Source organism: Oncorhynchus tshawytscha, linkage group LG11, assembly GCF_018296145.1.
Source record: "Oncorhynchus tshawytscha isolate Ot180627B linkage group LG11, Otsh_v2.0, whole genome shotgun sequence".
Classification (NCBI taxonomy): Eukaryota; Metazoa; Chordata; class Actinopteri; order Salmoniformes; family Salmonidae; genus Oncorhynchus; species Oncorhynchus tshawytscha.
The window spans coordinates 55,654,783-55,672,837 of NC_056439.1; the positions used below are offsets into that span (position 1 = coordinate 55,654,783).

The 18,055-nt window shown below is 40.8% G+C and overlaps 1 protein-coding gene across 1 annotated transcript in view; it reads left to right on the plus strand.

Moving 5' to 3' along the window:
* The window catches only part of LOC112241574 (GDNF family receptor alpha-4-like), a 132,794-nt gene that overhangs the window by 82,407 nt on the left and 32,332 nt on the right, over positions 1-18,055 (plus strand). Inside the window, exon 2 of the mRNA XM_042330445.1 lies at positions 16,063-16,344. Coding sequence (XP_042186379.1) covers positions 16,063-16,344 — 282 coding nt within the window. The remainder of the gene's footprint in view (positions 1-16,062; positions 16,345-18,055) is intronic.

Below are 18,055 nucleotides of genomic sequence, written 5' to 3' on the forward strand. Positions count from 1 at the left end.
TTTTTCTCACACAAACATGTTTTTAGAAATGTTTGCAAATGTATTGAAAAATTCAATATAACAATAGAGATAAACTCAAAATACCAACATGTGAGAAATAATGTACTTTATTACTGTTTCAATGGAAAACACTAAAATCATTTACTGATTTAATTAAAAATCTGTCCTCCAAATCAAGGTTTCACAATTAATGGCACCCTTAAAAATTATTGTAAATAAAATCTACCAAAATTAAACCAGGAATGACATTTTACTCATTTAAGTTTATCTAAGTGTTAAGGAACTATATTGAGCCATTACATCACTTCCTGTTTCACTAGGGTATAAAAACGGCTACAAGAAGATCCACAAATGATTGAATAGACCACTGAGCCCTGGCAGGGAAATTATTAAAACATTCAAAAGACATGGAACAGTTGAAAACCTCATGGGTAGAGGACGCAAATACATTTTGCCCCTCAGGATAGGGAGGAGGATGGTGAGAGAAGCAACAAAATCCCCAAGAATCACTGTGAAAGAATTGCAGGCCAGACGCCACCTCCACAACCACAGGCTCTTTGGAAGGGTTGCCAGAAGAAAGACCTTAATGACCCCAATACACAGACACAAAGCGCTGGGAGTTTGCCAAACGTCATTTAAATTATGACTGGAGGAAGGTGCTCTGGTCAGATGAGACCAAAATGGAACGTTTTAGTCAGATACAGCAGTCCAGAGGCACCTCATACCCACGGGGAAATATGGAGGGGGGTCAGTGATGTTTTGGGGCTGTTTTAATTCCAGAGGTCCAGAGGCACCTCATACCCACGGGGAAATATGGAGGGGGTCAGTGATGTTTTGGGGCTGTTTTAATTCCAGAGGTCCAGAGGCACCTCATACCCACGGGGAAATATGGAGGGGGGTCAGTGATGTTTTGGGGCTGTTTTAATTCCAGACGTCCAGAGGCACCTCATACCCACGGGGAAATATGGAGGGGGGTCAGTGATGTTTTGGGGCTGTTTTAATTCCAGACGTCCAGAGGCACTGGTTAAGTGATGGCATAATGAATTCCACCAAGCATCAGGAAATCTTGGTTGACAATCTGGTTGCCTCTGCCAGAAGGCTGCCAGAAGGCTGGGACTTGGCTGACTTTCCAACAAGACAATGACCCAAAACATACCTTAAGATCCACACAGAAATGGTTCTGTCACAACTAAATCAATGTTCTGCCATGGCCATCTCAGTCACCTGACCTCAATCCAATGGAAAACCTTTTGGGCTGAGTGGAAGAGGGCAGTTGATAAGCACAAACCCAAGAATGTGAAGGATCTTGAAAGGATCTGCATAGAGGAATGGTCCAAAATCCCTCCAAATGTGTTCCTTAACCTTGTCAAACATTACAGGAAAAGACTCCACGCTGTTATCCTTGGCACTAAGTACTAAATGAGGAGTGCCAATAATGATGAAACCTTGATTTTGGTGAAATGTATTTGGTATTAAATAATTGTATGATTTTGGTGGGTTCCATTGACGGATCAATAACATCCACGGATCAACAACATTGTAGTCACAAGGATTATTAATACTAACCTAATTGACAGAGCAAAAATAAGGAAGCCTGTACAGGCTTCCATTGAAACATTAATATAGTACAGTATTTCTCACGTTTTGAGTTTATCTCTATAATTATATTGTTTATATTTGTTTGTGCGTATTGTTTGTGCGTATTGTTTGTGCGTATTGTTTGTGCGTATTGTTTGTGCGTATTGTTTGTGCGTATTGTTTGTGCGTATTGTTTGTGCGTATTGTTTGTGCGTATTGTTTGTGCATATTGTTTGTGCGTATTGTTTGTGCGTATTGTTTGTGCGTATTGTTTGTGCGTATTGTTTGTGCGTATTGTTTGTGCGTATTGTTTGTGCGTATTGTTTGTGCGTATTGTTTGTGCGTATTGTTTGTGCGTATTGTTTGTGCGTATTGTTTGTGCGTATTGTTTGTGCGTATTGTTTGTGCGTATTGTTTGTGCGTATTGTTTGTGCGTATTGTTTGTGCATATTGTTTGTGCGTATTGTTTGTGCGTATTGTTTGTGCGTATTGTTTGTGCGTATTGTTTGTGCGTATTGTTTGTGCGTATTGTTTGTGCGTATTGTTTGTGCGTATTGTTTGTGCGTTGCCAGTCAGGGGTGCCAGTGTTTTGGGAGCCCGCTGCATGTATTCGCACCCCTGAGTAAATACATGTTAGAATCACCTTTGGCAGCGATTACAGAAGTGGAAAACTGTAACTAACTCAGAAACATTCTACGTCTTCTTGGTAACCAACTCCAGTATATATTTGGCCTTGTGTTTTAGGTTATTGTCCTGCTGAAAGGTGAATGTGTCTCCCAGTGTCTGTTGGAAAGCAGACTGAACCAGGTTTTCCTCTAGGATTTTGCCTGTGCTTAACTCTATTCCATTTTTATTTGTATAGTAAAAAACTCCCTAGTCCTTATCGATTACAAGCATACCCGGAACATGATGCAGCCACCACTATGCTTAAACGTATAAAGTCTGGAATTCTGCAATGTGGTTGTATTGGATTTGCCATAAACACAACACTTTGTATTCAGGACAGAAAGTGAATTTCTTCTCCACATTTGTTGGCTGTTTTACTTTAGTGCCATATTGCAAACAGGATGCATGTTTTGGAACATGTTTTGTCCTGTACAGGCTTCCTTATTTTTGCTCTGTCAATTAGGTTAGTATTAATAATCCTTGTGACTACAATGTTGTTGATCCGTCCTCAGTCATTAATAATCCTTGTGACTACAATGTTATTGATCCGTCCTCAGTCATTAATAATCCTTAATAGTTTAATGATGCTGCGTCAATCAAAGTAACATAATAAAATGTGTTTCTATGGGCTGTAGTAGTAAAGGCCAAATTCAATATTTTAATCAACTAATTATATACATACACTACCAGTCAAAAGTTTGAACATACTTAATTATTCAATAGTTTTTCTTTATTTGTACTATTTTCTACATTGTAGACTAATACTGAAGACATCAAAACTATGAAATAACACATATGGAATAATATACTCACCAAAAAAGTTCAAACCAAACAAATTCAAACAAATTTCATATTTGAGATTTTCCAAAGTAGCCACCCTTTGCCTAGATGACAGCTTTGCACGTTCTTGGCATTCTCTCAACCAGCTTCACCTGGAATGCCTTTCCAACAGTTTTGAAGGAGTTTCCACATATTTGTTTTTCAATAGGACAATGACCCAACACACCTCCAGGCTGTGTAAGGGCTATTTGACCAAGAAGGGTAGTGACGGTGTGCTGCATCACATGACCCGGCCTCCACAATCATCCGACCTCATGAGTTGGACTGCAGAGTGAAGGAAAAGCAGCCAACAAGTGCTCAGCATATGTGGGAACGTTTTCAAGACTGTTAGAAAAGCATTCCAGGTGAAGATGGTTGAGAGAATATCAAGAGTGTGCAAAGCTGTCATCAGTTCCATTTTTGCTTGGCCAGCACCCAGGCAGTAGGCACCTCAATGGATGCCTTTCAGAACCCATTTTAAAAACTGTTTGGTTCTTGTTGTCAGTTGTTAGCAGTAGCGGTGCGTGGGTAAAATCACTGGGGAAGCTCTATGTGTTGTAATAATTGCATTGTTTGCTCTATCACCTGTTGGTTCATATGCCTTGTGACTGTGATATAGAGGCCTAAAGGCAGAGACAATAAGAAGACAGAGTAAATTCAACCATGTAGAGTAACAGATAGTTACATGACCTACAGCTAGTAACAGATAGTTACATGACCTACAACTAGTAACTATAGTTACATGACCTACAGCTAGTAACAGATAGTTACATGACCTACAACTAGTAACTATAGTTACATGACCTACAGCTAGTAACTATAGTTACATGACCTACAGCTAGTAACTATAGTTACATGACCTACAGCTAGTAACTATAGTTACATGACCTACAGCTAGTAACTATAGTTACATGACCTACAGCTAGTAACTATAGTTACATGACCTACAGCTAGTAACTATAGTTACATGACCTACAGCTAGTAACTATAGTTACATGACCTACAGCTAGTAACTATAGTTACATGACCTACAGCTAGTAACTATAGTTACATGACCTACAGCTAGTAACTATAGTTACATGACCTACAGCTAGTAACTATAGTTACATGACCTACAGCTCTTAACTATAGTTACATGACCTACAGCTAGTAACTATAGTTACATGACCTACAGCTAGTAACTATAGTTACATGACCTACAGCTAGTAACTATAGTTACATGACCTACAGCTAGTAACTATAGTTACATGACCTACATCTAGTAACTATAGTTACATGACCTACATCTAGTAACTATAGTTACATGACCTACAGCTAGTAGCAGATAGTTACCTGGTTGGGGGTTTCCGACACGAAACAACTATTGATTTAGAACCACGGAGAAAGTAGAAAACAGGAGCTGCCTCCACTATTTCAACACCATTTCAATATAAAATCACCTCTGCTTAGTTTAATACAGTGACAACTAAAAGATACCAAAAACTATTTAGCTCAGTCAACGTAAGATAAATATGATGTGGCTGTCCATGGTTCTGATTTGTGTGTGTGTGTGTGTGTGTGTGTGTGTGTGTGTGTGTGTGTGTGTGTGTGTGTGTGTGTGTGTGTGTGTGTGTGTGTGTGTGTGTGTGTGTGTGTGTGTGTGTGTGTGCGTGCGTGCGTGTTTGTTCAAGTAGAAAAACATGTTGACTCCCTAGTTGTAGAGGAGCACCGATGCCATCCTCCTCTCCTTCATGTTGACTCCCTAGTTGTAGAGGAGCACCGATGCCATCCTCCTCTCCTTCATGTTGACTCCCTAGTTGTAGAGGAGCACCGATGCCATCCTCCTCTCCTTCATGTTGACGAAACGAAAAGGCAGAGTTGCAAAGAAAAAAGCCTAATCTCAGACTGGCCAATAAAAAGAAAAGATTAAGATGGAAAAAAATAACACAGACACTGGACAGAAAGGCCAGCATCACGGAGTCGCCTCTTCACTGTTGACGTTGAGACTGGTGTTTTGCGGGTACTATTTAATGAAGCTGCCATTTGAGGACTTGTGAGGCGTCTGTTTCTCAAACTAGACACTATAATATACTTGTCCTCTTGCTCAGTTGTGCACGGGGCGTCCCACTCCTCTTTCTATTCTAGTTAGACCCGTTTGTGCTGTTCTAGGAAGGAAGTTGTACGAGATCTTCAGTTTCTTGTCAAATTCTCGCATGGAATAGCCTTCATTTCTCAGAACAAGAAAAGACTGATGCGTCTCAGAAGAAAGTTCTTTGTTTCTGGCCATTTTGAGCCTGTAATCGAACCCTCAAATGCTGATGCTCCAGATACTCAACTAGTCTAAAGAAGGCCAGTTTTATTGCTTCTTTAATCAACACAACAGTTTTCAGCTGTGCTAATATAATTGCAAAGGGTTTTCTAATGATCAATTAGCCTTTTAAAATAATAAACTTGGATTAGCTAACACAACGTACCATTGAAACACAGGAGTGATGGTTGCTGATAATGGGCCTCTGTACGCCTATGTAGATATTCCATACAAAATCTGCCATTTCCAGCTACAACAGTCATTTACAACATTAACAATGTCTACACTGTATTTCTGATCAATTTGATGTTATTTTAATGGATTTAAAAAAAACTTGAATTTCAAAACTAGGACATTTCTAAGTGACCCCAAACTTTTGAACGATAGTGTATGTCTGAACCATGATAGATGTCTGTTATCCATGTAGCTGTACCATGATAGATGTCTGTTACCCATGTAGCTGTACCATGATAGATGTCTGTTATCCATGTAGCTGTACATTGATAGATGTCTGTTATCCATGTAGCTGTACCATGATAGATGTCTGTTATCCATGTAGCTGTACCATGATAGATGTCTGTTATCTATGTAGCTGTACCATGATAGATGTCTGTTATCCATGTAGCTGTACCATGATAGATGTCTGTTATCCATGTAGCTGTACCATGATAGATGTCTGTTATCTATGTAGCTGTACCATGATAGATGTCTGTCTGTTATCCATGTAGCTGTACCATGATAGATGTCTGTTATCTATGTAGCTGTACCATGATAGATGTCTGTCTGTTATCTATGTAGCTGTACCATGATAGATGTCTCTTATCCATGTAGCTGTACCATGATAGATGTCTGTTATCTATGTAGCTGTACCATGATAGATGTCTGTCTGTTATCTATGTAGCTGTACCTTGATAGATGTCTGTTATCCATGTAGCTGTACCATGATAGATGTCTGTTATCTATGTAGCTGTACCATGATAGATGTCTGTCTGTTATCCATGTAGCTGTACCATGATAGATGTCTGTTATCCATGTAGCTGTACCATGATAGATGTCTGTTATCTATGTAGCTGTACCATGATAGATGTCTGTTATCCATGTAGCTGTACCATGATAGGTGTCTGTCTGTTATCCATGTAGCTGTACCATAATAGATATCTGTCTGTTATCTATGTAGCTGTACCATGATAGATGTCTGTTATCCATGTATCTGTACCATCATAGATGTCTGTTATCTATGTAGCTGTACCATGATAGATGTCTGTCTGTTATCCATGTAGCTGTACCATGATAGATGTCTGTTAACCATGTAGCTGTACCATGATAGATGTATGTTATCCATGTAGCTATACCATGATAGATGTCTGTTATCCATGTAGCTGTACCATGATAGATGTATGTTACCCATGTAGCTGTACCATGATAGATGTCTGTCTGTTATCCATGTAGCTGTACCATGATAGATGTCTGTTATCTATGTAGCTGTACCATGATAGATGTCTGTTATCCATGTAGCTGTACCATGATAGATGTCTGTTATCTATGTAGCTGTACCATGATATATGTCTGTTATCCATGTAGCTGTACAATGATAGATGTCTGTCTGTTATCCATGTAGCTGTACCGTGATAGATGTCTGTCTGTTATCCATGTAGCTGTACCGTGATAGATGTCTGTCTGTTATCCATGTAGCTGTACCATGATAGATGTCTCTCTGTTATCTATGTAGCTGTACCTTGATAGATGTCTGTTATCCATGTAGCTGTACCATGATATATGTCTGTTATCCATGTAGCTGTACCATGATAGATGTCTGTCTGTTATCTATGTAGCTGTACCATGATAGATGTCTGTCTGTTATCCATGTAGCTGTACCATGATAGATGGCTGTCTGTTATCCATGTAGCTGTACCATGATATATGTCTGTCTGTTATCTATGTAGCTGTACAATGATAGATGCCTGTTATCCATGTAGCTGTACCATGATATGTCTGTTATCCATGTAGCTGTACCATGATATATGTGTGTTATCCATGTAGCTGTACCTGGATAGATGCCTGTTATCCATGTAGCTGTACCATGATTGATGTCTGTTATCCATGTAGCTGTACCATGATATATGTCTGTCTGTTATCCATGTAGCTGTACCATGATATATGTCTGTTATCCATGTAGCTGTACCTTGATAGATGTCTGTCTGTTATCTATGTAGCTGTACCATGATAGATGTCTGTCTGTTATCCATGTAGCTGTACCATGATAGATGTCTGTCTGTTATCCATGTAGCTGTACCATGATAGATGCCTGTTATCCATGTAGCTGTACCATGATAGATGCCTGTCTGTTATCCATGTAGCTGTACCATGATAGATGTCTGTTATCCATGTAGCTGTACCATGATAGATGTCTGTTATCCATGTAGCTGTACCATGATAGATGTCTGTTATCCATGTAGCTGTACCATTCATGTACCATGAAGATTCAACCTCATAGTTTGGAAATAAATATGAACAAAGGAAAATTACGTGTTTGACTTCACTGGGCCTCATTATTAGACTTTGCCACCCCATAGTGGAGCTGATGCTTTCAAGGAGCGGGACACTAATCCGGACGCTTATAAGAAATTCCGCTATGCCCTCAGACGAACCATCAAACAGGTAAAGCATCAATACAGGACTAAGACTGAATCTTACTACACCGGCTCTGATGCTCGTCGGATGTGGCAGGGCTTGAAAACTATTTCTGACTACAAAGGGAGACCCAGCCACGAGCTGCCTAGTGACACGAGCCCACCAGACAAGCTAAATGCCTTTTATGCTCGCTTCGAGGCAAGCAACACTGAAGCATGCATGAGAGCACCAGCTGTTTTGGATGACTGTGTGATCAGGCTCTCCGTAGCCAATGTGGGAAAGTCCTTTAAACAGGTCAACATTCACAAAGCCACAGGGCCAGACGGATTACAAGTACGTGTACTCAAAGCATGCACAGAGAAAGAGGCAAGTTTCTTCACTGACATTTTCAGCTTCTCCCTGGCTGAGTCTGTAATACCGACATGTTTCAAACAGACCATAGTCCCTGTGCCCAAGAAAGTGAAGGTAACTTTCCTAAATGATTGCCGCCCCGTAGCACTCACATCTGTAGCCATAAAGTACTTTGAAAGGCTGGTCATGGCTCACAACCCCATCATGCCAGAAACACACACTCCAATTTGCGTACCGCCCCAACAGATCCACAGAAGACACAATCTCAATCGCACTCCACACTGCCCTTTACCACCTGGACGAAAGGAACACCTATGTGAGAATGCTGTTCATTAACTTCTCTAGGGTAAGGGGCAGCATTGGGAATTTTCGATGAAAACTACTCTGCCATAAAAGCTAGAATATGCATATAATTAGTCGATTTGGATAGAAAACACTCAAGTTTCTAAAACTGTTTGAATGATGTCTGTGAGTATGACAGAACTCATATGGCAGGCAAAAACCAGGAGGTGGGAAATCTGAGGTTTGTAGTTTTTCGACTCTTCGAATACACAGCGTCTATGGGGTCATGTTACACTCCCTACGGCTTCCACTAGATGTCATCAGTCTTTAGAAACGTTTTTGATGCTTCTACTGTGAAGTGGGGCCGAATGAGAGGGGAATGAGTCAGAGGTCTGCCAGCAGCTATATTTCAGATTTTTGTGACTCCTCTCTTTGGCTGTTTTTCTGTGACTTGGCTCTGACCTAACATAATTGTTTGGTTTGCATTCGTCATAAAGCCTTTTTGAAATCAGACACTGTGGCTGGATTTACAACAAGTACAGTATATCTTTAAAATGGTGTTAAATATTTGTATGTTTTAGGAATTTTAATTATGGGATTTCTGTTGTTTTGAATTTGGCGCCCTGCAGTTTCACTGGCTGCTGACAGGTGGGACGCTACCATCCCACGTACCCTAGAGAGGTTAAAACCTGTTATGGCAAGGCGATCCCCTAGGGGAATTCCCCCCCCCCCATTCAGCTGAAAAGGTGGCACAGGGAATTTAAAAAATATTCTTTAGAAATATTTAACTTTCACACATTAACAAGTCCAATACAGCAAATGAAAGATAAACATCTTGTTCATCTACCCATCGTGTCCAATTTTTAAAATGTTTTACAGCGAAAACACAACATATATTTATGTTAGACCACCACCAAATTTAAAAAAAACACCAGCCAAAGATAGAGTCACAAAAGCAGGATTAGAGATAAAATTAATCACTAACCTTTTGAAAATCTAGACCCAATCTCATCTATAACATGACTAGACCCAGTCTCATCTATAACATGACTAGACCCAGTCTCATCTATAACATGACTAGACCCAGCCTCATCTATAACATGACTAGACCCAGTCTCATCTATAACATGACTAGACTCAGCCTCATCTATAACATGACTAGACCCAGCCTCATCTATAACATGACTAGACATGACTAGACCCAGCCTCCTCTATAACATGACTAGACCCAGTCTCATCTATAACATGACTAGACCCAGCCTCATCTATAACATGACTAGACCCAGTCTCATCTATAACATGATTAGACCCAGTCTCATCTATAACATGACTAGACTCAGCCTCATCTATAACATGACTAGACCCAGCCTCATCTATAACATGACTAGACATGACTAGACCCAGCCTCATCTATAACATGACTAGACCCAGTCTCATCTATAACATGACTAGATCCAGTCTCATCTATAACATGACTAGACCCAGTCTCATCTATAACATGACTAGACCCAGTCTCATCTATAACATGACTAGACCCAGTCTCATCTATAACATGACTAGACCCAGCCTCATCTATAACATGACTAGACCCAGCCTCATCTATAACATGACTAGACCCAGCCTCATCTATAACATGACTAGACCCAGTCTCATCTATAACATGACTAGACCCAGCCTCATCTATAACATGACTAGACATGACTAGACCCAGTCTCATCTATAGCATGACTAGACCCAGTCTCATCTATAACATGACTAGACATGACTAGACCCAGCCTCATCTATAACATGACTAGACATGACTAGACCCAGCCTCATCTATAACATGACTAGACCCAGTCTCATCTATAACATGACTAGACCCAGTCTCATCTATAACATGACTAGACCCAGTCTCATCTATAACATGACTAGACCCAGCCTCATCTATAACATGACTAGACATGACTAGACCCAGCCTCATCTATAACATGACTAGACCCAGCCTCATCTATAACATGACTAGACCCAGTCTCATCTATAACATGACTAGACCCAGCCTCATCTATAACATGACTAGACACAGCCTCATCTATAACATGACTAGACATGACTAGACCCAGCCTCATCTATAACATGACTAGACCCAGTCTCATCTATAACATGACTAGACATGACTAGACCCAGCCTCATCTATAACATGACTAGACATGACTAGACCCAGCCTCATCTATAACATGACTAGACCCAGCCTCATCTATAACATGACTAGACCCAGCCTCATCTATAACATGACTAGACCCAGTCTCATCTATAACATGACTAGACCCAGTCTCATCTATAACATGACTAGACCCAGTCTCATCTATAACATGACTAGACCCAGCCTCATCTATAACATGACTAGACCCAGCCTCATCTATAACATGACTAGACCCAGTCTCATCTATAACATGACTAGACCCAGCCTCATCTATAACATGACTAGACCCAGTCTCATCTATAACATGACTAGACCCAGCCTCATCTATAACATGACTAGACCCAGTCTCATCTATAACATGACTAGACATGACTAGACCCAGCCTCATCTATAACATGACTAGACCCAGCCTCATCTATAACATGACTAGACCCAGCTTCATCCATAACATGACTAGACCCAGCCTCATCCATAACATGACTAGACCCAGCCTCATCTACACCACCATCTATTTCACGGTAAGGTCTCCACCTGTTGTTTACGGGCTTGTATTCAGCATTTCACGGTAAGGTCTCCACCTGTTGGTTAAGGGCTTGTATTCAGCATTTCACGGTAAGGTTAAGGCTTGTATTCAGAATTTCACGGTAAGGTTAAGGGCTTGTATTCAGCATTTCACGGTAAGGTTAAGGGCTTGAATTCAGCATTTCACGGTAAGGTTAAGGGCTTGTATTCAGCATTTCACGGTAAGGTTAAGGCTTGTATTCAGCATTTCACGGTAAGGTTAAGGGCTTGTATTCAGCATTTCACAGTAAGGTTAAGGGCTTGTATTCAGCATTTCACATCTGACGAGCGTCAGAGCATAAGAGTCACAGTTAAATCTTTTCTATGATCTCTTATAATATTTAATACTATTTTGTTGTGATCACTGCATCCAATGGAAATGGATACAGCTTCAGAACAAAGTTCTACAGGATTAGTAAACATGTGATAAATACATGTGGATGATCTTGTTCCTGTAGTGTTTGTAAACACCCTGGTAGGTGGATTAACTTCTTGCGTCGAGCCATCCCGGATCCGGGATCGTGAATACAGCCTCAACCTCATTACCATAACTATTCATGAAAATCGCAAATGAAATGAAATTAATATGCTAGCTCTCAAGCTTAGCCTTTTGTTAACAACACTGTCATCTCAGATTTTCAAAATATGCTTCTCAACCATAGCAAAACAAGCATTTGTGTAACAGCTAGCGCAGCTAGTGTAGCATTTAGCGTTAGCATCAGCAGACAACATTTTCACAAAAACCAGAAAATCATTCAAATAAAATCATTTACCTTTGAAGAACTTCAGATGTTTTCAATGAGGAGACTCTCAGTTAGATAGCAAATGCTCAGTTTTTCCTGAAAGATGATTTGTTTAGGAGAAATCGCTCCGTTTGGTGCGTCACGTTTGGCTACCAAAAAAATACGAAAAATCAGTCATCAAAACGCCGAACTTTTTTCCAAATTAACTCCATAATATCGACTGAAACATGGTAAACGTTGTTTAGAATCAATCCTCAAGGTGTTTTTCACATATCTCTTCATGATATATTGTTCGTTGAAAGCCTCCTCTCTCCTCTCAATCACTGGATGTCTGCGTGCATGCAGCTTGTAGATTACGCACCAATTTAGACCAAGGACACCGGGCGGACCCCTGGTAAATGTAGTCTCTTATGGCCAATCTTCCAATGATATGCCTACAAATACGTCACAATGCTGCAGACACCTTGGAGAAACGATAGAAAGGGCAGGCTCATTCCCAGCGCATTCACAGCCATATAAGGAGACAATGGAAAACAGAGCCTCAAAAATTCTGCCCATTTCCTGGTTGAAGTTTCATCTTGGTTTCGCCTGTAGCATGAGTTCTGTGGCACTCACAGATAATATATTTGCAGTTTTGGAAACGTTAGAGTGTTTTCTTTCCAAAGCTGCCAATTATATGCATAGTCAAGCATCTTTTCGTGACAAAATATTGCGCTTAAAACGGGCACGTTTTTTAATCCATAAATTAAAAGAGCGCCCCCTATATCCAAGAAGTTAATAACCTGAACCAGATTACAGACACTGGTTACAGTGAAGCTTCCTGTTGAGCGGGTTGATTAATAACCTGAACCAGATTACAGACACTGGTTACAGTGAGAAGCTTCCTCTTGAGCGGACAGCTTGATGAAAACCAGTCAATTTTCAGGTCACCAAGAAAGTAGACCTTTCTGTTTACATCACATAGACTATCAAGCATTTCACACATATTATTTAGATACTGACTATTAGCACTTGGTGGCCTACAGCAACACCCCCAAATAAAAGGCTTTAGATGTGCCAATTGAACCTGCCACCACAACACTTCAATAACACTTAAGATCTTCTCTAAACATTACAGGGATATGGCTCTGAATATATACAACACCTCCCCTATAAACATTACAGGGATATGACTCTGAATATATACAACACCTCCCCTATAAACATTACAGGGATATGACTCTGACTATATACAACACCTCCCATATAAACATTACAGGGATATGGCTCTGAATATATACAACACCTCCCATATAAACATTACAGGGATATGGCTCTGACTATATACAACACCTCCCATATAAACATTACAGGGATATGGCTCTGAATATATACAACACCTCCCATATAAACATTACAGGGATATGGCTCTGAATATATACAACACCTCCCATATAAACATTACAGGGATATGGCTCTGAATATATACAACACCTCCCATATAAACATTACAGGGATATGGCTCTGAATATATACAACACCTCCCATATAAACATTACAGGGATATGGCTCTGAATATATACAACACCTCCCATATAAACATTACAGGGATATGGCTCTGAATATATACAACACCTCCCATATAAACATTACAGGGATATGGCTCTGAATATATACAACACCTCCCCTATAAGCATTACAGGGATATGGCTCTGAATATATACAACACCTCCCATATAAACATTACAGGGATATGGCTCTGAATATATACAACACCTCCCCTATAAACATTACAGGGATATGGCTCTGAATATATACAACACCTCCCATATAAACATTACAGGGATATGGCTCTGAATATATACAACACCTCCCATATAAACATTACAGGGATATGGCTCTGAATATATACAACACCTCCCATATAAACATACAGGGATATGGCTCTGAATATTTACAACACCTCCCCTATAAACATTACAGGGATATGGCTCTGAATATATACAACACCTCCCCTATAAACATTACAGGGATATGGCTCTGAATATATACAACACCTCCCATATAAACATTACAGGGATATGGCTCTGAATATATACAACACCTCCCATATAAACATTACAGGGATATGGCTCTGAATATTTACAACACCTCCCTATAAACATTACAGGGATATGGCTCTGAATATATACAACACCTCCCCTATAAACATTACAGGGATATGGCTCTGAATATATACAACACCTCCCATATAAACATTACAGGGATATGGCTCTGAATATATACAACACCTCCCATATAAACATTACAGGGATATGGCTCTGAATATTTACAACACCTCCCCTATAAACATTACAGGGATATGGCTCTGAATATATACAGCAACACCTCCCCTATAAACATTACAGGGATATGACTGAATATATACAGCAACACCTCCCCTATAAACATTACAGGGATATGACTGAATATAGACAGCAACACCTCCCCTATAAACATTACAGGGATATGACTGAATATATACAGTAACACCTCCCCTATAAACATTACAGGGATATGACTGAATATATACAGCAACACCTCCCCTATAAACATTACAGGGATATGACTGAATATATACAGTAACACCTCCCCTATAAACATTCCTGTCTCTTCTATAGATGTATATCCTTGTATTTCTACTGCTGTATCATCAAATGAATTATCTAAGTGAGTCTCAGAAATGGCTAATATATGAATGTTATCTGATGTTAGCAATCTGATTTCTAAGGCTACATATATAAATATGGGCTATTTTCAGACATTTCCTGGGAAGTTTGTAATAAATAGACATAATATGGAAAAGACAAACAAAGAAGATAACAAATACATACATTCAGTAGCCCATTAATCAGTTGGTGTGTGTGTGTGTGTGTGTGTGTGTGTGTGTGTGTGCTGTGGGGTTGAAGCTTGTTCTTAACTGACTTGCCTAGTTAAATAAAGGTAAAAATAAAAGCTACGAACCCACAGGCTTGGCTCTCTCATCCCTTCCAGGCTTCCGGGAGGGAGGTTGGACAATGAGCCTGTCATAGCAGATGTAAACAATGTCCTCACGTGCTCTGGCAGCTTTCATGGCTGGGATCAGTTCTTTCCTCTTCTGGGGCACAACGTCTGTGTAGGGTCTCTGTTTCAGGGCTGTTCTATTCTACTCTGTGTCATTCTGTCCTCTTCCTGACCCCAGCTCTTATACTGACCGGATCCTGACCCCTGCTGTTATACTGACCTGTTCCTGACCCCTGCTGTTATACTGACCTGTTCCTGAGCCCTGCTGTTATACTGACCTGTTCCTGAGCCCTGCTGTTATACTGACCTGTTCCTGACCCCTGCTGTTATACTGACCTGTTCCTGAGCCCTGCTGTTATACTGACCTCTTCCTGACCCCAGCTGTTAAACTGACCTGTTCCTGACCCCTGCTGTTATACTGACCTGTTCCTGACCCCTGCTGTTATACTGACCTCTTCCTGACCCCAGCTGTTATACTGACCTGTTCCTGACCCTGCTGTTATCCTGACCTGTTCCTGACCCCTGCTGTTATACTGACCTGTTCCTGACCCCTGCTGTTATACTGCATTCTAAAAGATGACATATCATAAACTAGTCCTAACCCTAAACCCTGACCTCTAACCATAACCAGTAACCCCTGACCTCTAACCCCTGAACTCTAACCATAACCCCTGACCTATAACCCCAACCCCTGACCTCTAACCCCTTACCTCTAACCCTAACCCCTGAACTCTAACCCCTGACATCTAACCATAATCCCTGATCCCTAACCCTGACCTCTAACTCTAACCCGTGACCTCTAAACCAAACCTCTAACCCTAACCCCTGACCTCTAATCCCTTACCTCTAACCATAACCCCTGACCTCTAACCCTAACCCCTAACCCAGACCTCTAACTCTAACCCCTGACCTCTAACCACTGCTGTTTCTATTTTCCCCAGGGCTCCCCCTATTTGTGTCTGCGGTGAGGGACAGAGACTGTCTACAGGCTGGGGACACCTGCTCCAGTGATGATGGGTGCAGCCCTCGTCTGCGGACGCTGAGACAGTGTGTGGCGGGGGACGGCAGTGTGAAGCTGGGCCCTGGGGCCAGGAACCAGTGTGAGAACGCAGTCACGGCCCTGCTGTCCTCCCCGCTGCACGGCTGCCAGTGTAAACGAGGCATGAAGAGAGAGAAGAACTGCCTCAGTATCTACTGGAGCCTGCACCAGTCTGTCCTGCATGGTGAGACAATAACACCTAGTCCTAATCTATAGTACCAGTCTGTCCTGCATGGTGAGACAATAACACCTAGTCCTAATCTATAGCACCAGTCTGTCCTGCATGGTGAGACAATAACACCTAGTCCTAATCTATAGCACCAGTCTGTCCTGCATGGTGAGACAATAACACCTAGTCCTAATCTATAGCACCAGTCTGTATAACACCTACCCCTAATCTATAGCACCAGTCTGTCCTGCATGGTGAGACAATAACACCTAGTCCTAATCTATAGCACCAGTCTGTCCTGCATGGTGAGACAATAACACCTAGTCCTAATCTATAGCACCAGTCTGTCCTGCATGGTGAGACAATAACACCTAGTCCTAATCTATAGCACCAGTCTGTCCTGCATGGTGAGACAATAACACCTAGTCCTAATCTATAGTACCAGTCTGTATAACACCTAGTCCTAATCTATAGTACCAGTCTGTATAACACCTAGCCCTAATCTATAGTACCAGTCTGTCCTGCATGGTGAGACAATAACACCTAGTCCTAATCTATAGTGCCAGTCTGTATAACACCTAGTCCTAATCTATAGTACCAGTCTATATAACACCTAACCCTAATCTATAGTACCAGTCTGTATAACACCTAGTCCTAATCTATAGCACCAGTCTGTCCTGCATGGTGAGACAATAACACCTAGTCCTAATCTATAGTACCAGTCTGTATAACACCTAGCCCTAATCTATAGCACCAGTCTGTCCTGCATGGTGAGACAATAACACCTAGTCCTAATCTATAGTACCAGTCTGTATAACACCTAGCCCTAATCTATAGTACCAGTCTGTCCTGCATGGTGAGACAATAACACCTAACCCTAATCTATAGTACCAGTCTATATAACACAGCCCTAATCTATAGTACCATTCTATATAACACCTAATCCTAATCTATAGTACCAGTCTGTCCTGCATGGTGAGATTATAACACCTAGTCCTAATCTATATTACCAGTCTGTCCTGCATGGTGAGACAATAACACCTAGTCCTAATCTATAGTGCCAGTCTGTTTAACACCTAGCCCTAATCTATATTACCAGTCTGTCCTGCATGGTGAGACAATAACACCTAGTCCTAATCTATAGTGCCAGTCTGTATAACACCTAGTCCTAATCTATAGTACCAGTTTATATAACACCTAGCCCTAATCTATAGTACCAGTCTATATAACACCTAGTCCTAATCTATAGTACCAGTCTATATAACACCTAGCCCTAATCTATAGCACCAGTCTATATTACACCTAGCCCTAATCTATAGTACCAGTCTATATAACACCTAGCCCTAATCTATAGTACTAGTCTATATAACACCTAGCCCTAATCTATATTACCAGTCTGTTTAACACCTAGTCCTAATCTATAGTACCAGTCTGTATAACACCTAGTCCTAATCTATAGCACCAGTCTGCTTAACACCTAGCCCTAATCTATAGCACCAGTCTGTATAACACCTAGTCCTAATCTATAGCACCAGTCTGTATAACACCTAGCCCTAATCTATAGCACCAGTCTGTATAACACCTAGTCCTAATCTATAGCACCAGTCTGTATAACACCTAGCCCTAATCTATAGCACCAGTCTGTATAACACCTAGTCCTAATCTATAGCACCAGTCTGTATAACACCTAGTCCTAATCTATATTACCAGTCTGTATAACACCTAG